Source organism: Gekko japonicus, unplaced genomic scaffold (assembly GCF_001447785.1).
Source record: "Gekko japonicus isolate JY-2015 unplaced genomic scaffold, Gekko_japonicus_V1.1 scaffold710, whole genome shotgun sequence".
NCBI classification, from domain to species: domain Eukaryota; kingdom Metazoa; phylum Chordata; class Lepidosauria; order Squamata; family Gekkonidae; genus Gekko; species Gekko japonicus.
The window spans coordinates 195339-202609 of record NW_015167559.1 but is presented as its reverse complement, the minus strand read 5'-3'; the positions used below and the strand labels follow the sequence as shown (position 1 = coordinate 202609).

At 41.9% G+C, this 7271-nt stretch overlaps 1 protein-coding gene across 1 annotated transcript in view; it reads left to right on the top strand.

Moving 5' to 3' along the window:
• CDC42BPA (CDC42 binding protein kinase alpha) overlaps window positions 1-7271 on the top strand; it is a 194836-nt gene that overhangs the window by 23257 nt on the left and 164308 nt on the right. The window contains exon 5 of the mRNA XM_015413743.1: window positions 37-185. Within this exon, the coding sequence (XP_015269229.1) occupies window positions 37-185 (149 nt within the window). The remainder of the gene's footprint in view (window positions 1-36; window positions 186-7271) is intronic.

Below are 7271 nucleotides of genomic sequence, written 5' to 3'. Positions count from 1 at the left end.
TAAATTAAATCTGTAAAAAATTATATCTTTTCCTAGTACCTGGTTATGGATTACTATGTTGGTGGTGATCTGCTTACCTTGCTCAGTAAATTTGAGGACCGGTTACCTGAAGAGATGGCTCGCTTTTATTTGGCTGAAATGGTGATAGCAATTGATTCTGTGCATCAGCTACATTATGTCCACAGGTAAGTAGAATCAATGGACTATATAGATTATTCCTTATGAACTAGTTTTTGCTATTTAGCATGTTTCCCACAAGAGAAAAGTGACCATAATTCTGTAATTATTCTGAAAGACCTGTAGCAAAAATTGTTTTGATGAGATTGCTAGTTTTTGTTGTTCATAACTTTTAACAGGCTTATTGAAAGAACTTGAGAAATCACTTTGGTGGGATTAGCCCTTTCATCAGTGTGAGCAGCCACTGAGTATAGGTTGAATGAAACAACTTGTAATGCCATCCATTAGCGCATGGAATCACAGCAGCTGCACACAAGCTTTATTTACAGTTAGATTATTGTGGATAATTAGGGCCTGTATTTGGAACTTTTCTTTTTTGTTTTTCTTTATAGATATGGGCATTAAATCAGGGTCAGACGTTTATTATGTATACCTCATAAAAGAGATCAGTTATTGGTTGGTTTGTGTTCAGAAAATTACAGAATAAATCATTTGGACTGATGATGTAAAATATATATAAATAGGTGTTCTTTAAGCACAGATTATTAGAATAGGAAAGTTGATACTGTAGTTGATTTAGCAGCATGATTGCTTTTTCTGTATACAAATGATTTCTCACTGTTCAGTTTTAATTTGGAATGTCCCTTTGCATTGTAATGGCTCAGTATTGCCTAAACACAGGCAGTGAGAGTCCCCAAAACCATCAGCATTTGCTTAGCACGGTTTCTTTTGAAAATAGTATTAGTAAAAGAAACTCACTTCCCAAATACTCATGACATGTGCATAGGTGGGTGTGGAAGCTCTTTTGGCATTGAAGTATATCTGGAATTTGCAAGGTATGAGTACATAAGCCCTTGGAATGACTGTTTCTGTGATAATTCATTCACTGTCACTGGGCCAAGCCTGGAATGGTAAGGGCAATCAGTGGCTTTATGTGCCACTTAGAGATTTAGTCAGAGCAAGAATATGACTGACGGTTGGATGCAGAGCCTGGGTTTGTGGGTGGGTGTGGTCTGTGAAGGGCAAAGGAAAGGAGGATCCCACAGGGCTTCCTGACTTACCTGTCCTCATCTGTGTGAACTAGGAACTATAGGAAGAGAGTGTGAAAATAAATGGGGAGAGTCACCCAGCTCTATTTTAATTGTTTTCTATAAGATGAGATGGTAGTTGTTGCAACACAGCCTGTACTTGTACTGCAATAGTTATAGCATTGGCTAGACTGGACAATACAGTTGTATTCAGAGAAGATAGTTTGCAAAAGTCACTGGGTTAGATCATGTGCCTTTTTATCATGTTGATTCATAGCATTTATGAGCTGGATTTGAAGTTCTCTGTGTTATGATTTTGAATGTTTTTTGCGGTTTCAGTGATCTCATATTGTTTGCCTCTGTGTCATGTTTTTGTGTGCGCTGTATACTTAATTGTCTGTATTTGTTTAGGTACAGTTGATGAATGAGATAATGACTTGGCTCTGATATTGGTTTTAACTGAAATTAGTATGATAAAATAATAATTTAACTGAATTTAGTATAATAAAAATAAAGGTTTTTTTCTATGGAAGAATGGTAGGGTCCTCATTAAGTGTGATGATGGCTGCATACAAGGAGGAGAGTTTGGATTACAGAAGGAGGACTCAAGAGGCATTATTAGACCATGGCCAAAGACTACTCTTTTCTCTTTCAAGAATAGCAGTGCCATCCAAAGCAGAGTTGTACCTTTCTAAACCCACTGACTTGAAGATAACTCAGCTTAGGGTTGCACTTGCACTGTAAGAAGATAAGAAATCATAATATTACCTAATTGTTCCCTTGTGCCAATCACACATTGTATTCTGGAGTGTCACTTCTTAGGTTGGGTGAAATGTGGACATTAGTATGCATCCACTAACCTATAAGTAATTATTATTATTTATTAGATTTTTGAATTGCCCAACTCCACAAGCGGGCTCTGGGCGATTTACAGCCTTAAAACAAATAAAATATAACCAACATGATAAAATTATGACAGTACACTAATAAAATGACCAGTTCAGATGGTGATCAACCCCTTTTGCCATTCCTCCTCTTCTAATATCATTCTGCTAATTCTCCATCAGCCAGAGTTTTCTGAAAAAGAGACCTAAGGATCAGGATACAATGGAACTGCGTTGCTCTGTCAGGAGTGTGGAACCTTAGAGAAGTCCTGTAGAATATGTTTATCAAAGATTACCATATTTATGGTGCTCACTAGGGTTGCCAGCCTCCAGGTCGAGTCTGGGGATCCCCTGCTTTTACAACTGATCTCCAGCTGACAGAAATCAGTTCCCCTGGAGAAAATGGCTGCTTTGAAGGGTCGACTCTAGGGCATCGTCCCGTGCTGAGGCCCCTCCCCCCTCCCCAACCCCCCCTCTCCTGGATCCACCCCCAAAGTCTCCAGGCATTTTCCAACCCAGACCTGGCAACCCTAGTGCTCACAAACTTAGTAATGGTATAGTTCTTTGGGAAATTGCATGTTTGGTTCCCCTCACTGGCAGTCTTTCAGCAGTGACTGGACAAACACTTATCGGAGATGCTGTAGGCTGATCCTGCATAGAGCAGGGAGTTGGACTAGATGGCCTGTATGGCCCCTTCCAACTCTGTGATTCTGCAATTCTATTTTAGGGCCTGAAGCAGTATTTTGAAATTTTTGACAATGACATATGAGCATCACTGGCTGATGTTGTGGTATATGTTTTAGTGTTAAATAATGTAGACAGGAGAACAATGAAACAGAAGTTAGAGTGAGTAATGGAAAGTAGGAATGACTAGGTTATGAAGGATTTGCCAGTAACAGGCTCCACAGAGCACGTGACACTTTAGAAAGGCTGTGGCTTAACTGAAAGAGATAAGGGGAGCTGGAAGAAAGTAAAGAGAAACAATTGGGCTGGGTCTCCTTTTTAGTGTTGAAATGGCATGGATGGCTAAGGGAAGGATTTTAAAGGAAATAAAACATGGAAAGAGAGTGAACATTATGAAGGATGGGAGAGTGTTCCTTGGCATGGAAAAGAGGAAAACTGAATGGAGGGTGTAGAAGACAGCCCTTTAATTTGTATATAAATTGTCAAGGTTACAGCAGTGGTTGTGAGTGAAAATATTTTAAGACTTTCCTTCTTTAGATATCTTTGGCTTCTGCAGCGCCAGCGTATAACTGTGCATAATATTTTCCATATTCAAATGGTTAAGCTCACCAAAGTTTAGCTGATGGTTAAATTAGATGTTTGCAGACATGCTTCTCATCTTGATAATTCCCGTTTCATAACATATTCCCATATCTTTCCCAGTGTTATTTTCAGGTTTGCCAATGAGACTGACCTGCCCTTGTTGTAAGTCTGCATATGCCCAAAACAACAGCTTTTGTCACTTAGACTACGGGTAATGCAAGCCTTGCTTATAAAGCAGAGCTTCCTTGAAAAGTTAAAAACTGCAAAAGCGGTTTACGTGATCAGTCACTGAAATTTGACCTGTTTCCCTTTTACTTCACTTACAGCTGTGAAAGCAGAAAGAGAGGGAATACACATTTGTTTGCCAGCAGTGACTTTTTTTTTAGTAAAGCATTGTGAAAGCTGTACTTCTCAGTTCTACAGATAGTTAATAGTGTGGACAGAGCCCAGTATGCATTAGAGAGACATCAAGAGTTTTCTGTTGGAAAGTTAAGCCTTCTAGGACCTTTGCTGGCTCCCAGGATACTACTGTTCTAGAGTGGATTGTACTTATTTCATATGCTATGTTAAATTGTTTGCAAAATGCTTGAAAACATCCTTATATTCCCTCAATGCCCACCTGACATACGTATAGGACAACCTCTGGAATACAGTGGGTAATGTAACTGCTATAGTGGGGTGAAATTTTTATGCAGATGGAGGTCTGGATAGAAAAATCATTTCTTCATGGCATATTTGTATCAATTCAAGGTGTTAATTGCATAATACTTCTCCAATAAGGTTTTTTTTTAATGAAAAGAGGGATGGGCCTTTTCCTTCAAGCATTTGTCTGCTATAAATTCTGTCCCCTCTCATGGATGAAAAATTAAGTGGTTCCTGTATCATTTCCTCTGTGGGGAGAAAAACAGATTGGGTTGGGGTAGTTTTAGGTAGAGAAATGACAGTAAGAGACAGTTAAGTAGCTCCCCCCCCCCTCATTCTTATGCTTCCCAAATAAAGCAGAAAGGAAAAAAATCAGAACAGAGGAAAGATCTGCAGTAAGATTTGCCCAGAAAAATTAGTTTCAGCTATGCAGAACCCTGATACAGGCCAGGAATGATGGAATAGGGAGGCAGAGTAACCTTTTCATTCCTAAATGGTTTTACTAACGGAAACTGGAACTAGTTTACATGAAACAAGAAGTAATCATTTAGTGGATACACTTTCTTGAAAGGACACTGATGAACCATTGATGAGATTGCGACTTTCTTTCTCACTGTTTTCAACACATGTTCCTAGTTATTCCCAGTGGGGATTTTGGTGATTCATTGTAATATACCGTGCATGAAAGACAGAAGCTGTGTGTTTTGCAGAAAAATTAAATTTCTATTAGAAAAAGTTATTCATTTCTGCCCCTAATTTTTGCCACAATCTGAGGTGACAGAGTCATTCTATTAAAATAATCTCAGTGTATATTCCGTTCCAATCTGAGGTTTGGCTCCTAAAAAGTGCAAGTGAAGGGAACTCCTCACCTCTGTCCTCACTTTCACTGCAGCGTTCTGTGTACCCTGAAATTGTGCTCCTGTAGACCAAACTGAACAATGAAGGAAGCAAATTGGGAGTCTGCAGCAGAAGGGGGGACTTGAAGAATACCTCCCACCATTCCTTTGCAGATATAAGAACTGTTCCATTGGAGCAGCTGTTGCTATGCTGATAGAACAGATATTTGGCTTCAGAATCCAAACCTTAATCTTTAACTTTAAAAGTGAACTTGCTTTCGCATATGTTTTGGATACTGCCTGTTACAGTGTAATATGGGCTCCATTCAGACATCATGATAAAACATGGTTTGTTTAAAGCTGTGGTTTATTCACACTGGTTTGGCTGCCAGATGTAAGTCACAAATCCTGAATTGTGGACGAACCACAGTTTGTCTGCTTTGCTTCCCAGCAGGGAAAATATCCTCTCCATATAGCTGTGGCCTGGCAAATACAAGGATGGTATTGCTAGGGAGGGCGATGAACTGAACCATGAAGCAAACTTCATCACGAATGTTGTGGTTCATGAACCGAAGTTCATGAATTAAAGCAGTTTCATGGCGGTTCGTGGCAGTTTGTGGATAAACCAGAAAACAGGGGTTTAAAGACTGACCCGGAAGCTCTAACTGATCCAAAATGTGGCGGCACGTGTCCTAACAGGAACATCACAGACTGTGAATATTTGACTTGTGCTGTGTCAGCTGCATTGGCTTCCAGTGGAGTCAAGTTTGGGGGTTTGGTTCTGACCTTCAAGGCCTTGAGTGGTCTGGGACTGACATATCTGCAGGACCACCTCCTCCGTTACACCTCCACGAGAACATTACGCTCTTCACAGAACAAGTTGCTGGTGGTCCCCGGCTCTAGAGATATCCGGCTGTTATCGACCAGGTCCAGTCCCGACCTGGTGGAGCTCTCTGAGAAATAATATCAGGACCCTACAGGATCTTATGCAATTCTGCAGGGCCTGCAAGGCAGAGATGTTCTGCCAGGTGTTCGGTTGAGGACAGCGATGTTGACATCGTGGCTGGCACCCTACCTGGGACCTCGGTTCCTGTGGAGCCTACCCCCCGTACATGCAGTGCACTCACAGACCAGATGGGAGGGAACTGCAAAATTTTCACCACTTGCTTTTAATTATTGTATAATGCTGGATTTGGCTTTTATATGTTTTTATGGTTTTAGAATGTTGTACATCGCCTAGAGGTCAGTGGTCATGGAGACTGAGCTGGGCTGAGGCAAGGAGTGGAGAGCACGTGGTGGGTTGCTGATAGAAAGCAGGGGATTTTTCTTTCTCCCTTTGCCTTCCTAGCTGCTGTGTGGGAGCTGAGAGAGAGTTGGGTTCTTTGTAGCCTGATAGAGAGTGGTTCTGTTTAAGTCTGTTTGGGGCTGTTTGTCCTTTGGGGGTTGTTGGAGGCTGAGTGAGTTGCTGTGGAGTGCTGTTGATTGCAAGCCCCGCCCCTATTGTGCTGGGCTCTGCTGTGCTGAGCAGGAAGGGGCCTTTTGAAACAAAAGGCTGCTCCTCACCTGAGGCGCGAGCCTTTGGCTTTTAGCCTGTGGGTCGTAGCCTGTGGGTCTTGCTTGGAGGCCTTGTAAGAACCTGAGTAGAGGGCTGATACTGAGTTCTGGGGAGAGAACTGCTGGCAAGGTAGCCATTTGGTCAGTCTCAAAGTTTTCAGGGTACATTGCCACAACAAGAGTTTACGTCAGAGTTTGAGGAAAGTTCCTGAGGCAGTAGAAGATAGCATTGCTCCAAGGAAGATGGATAACAAAGGATCTATTCCAGTGACCTGCGTGGGTTGCGCCATTATCATTTTCCTGCCATGCCATGAAATGCATTACACATGCTGCAAGTGCAAGCTTATAAGAATGCTTGAGGAGAAGGTGGGAGAACTCGAGGCACAAATCCGTACATTGAGGAACATCAGGGAGGCAGAAAGCTTTTTAGATATGAAGGAAGAGGGGCTCCTGAGAGAACGGCAAGAGCTAGCAAATCCTGAGCAAGAGGAAGGAAGTAACAAGGAACAGGTGGGTGAGTGGAAGAATGTGACCTTGAGGAGTAAGATAGTCAGGAAACACAGACAGTGGAGCTGCAAAATCGATACCAGCTGCTTCTGATGATGGAACATCAGAATAGCACACTCTGAGATCAAAAGAATGTGACTGACATACAAGCACATAGGCAGAGAAGAAACCAAGCTATCCCACGGAGGAAGAGACGAGTAGTGGTGGTTGGTGACTCCCTACTGAGAGGGACAGAAGAAGGTGTATGCAGACCGGACAAGGAATCTCGAGAGGTTTGTTGTCTTCCTAGAGCGTGTATCCGAGATGTGACTGAGAAAATACCAAGACTGGTCAAGACCTCTGATCGCTACCTGCTCCTGCTGATCCATGTGGGAACA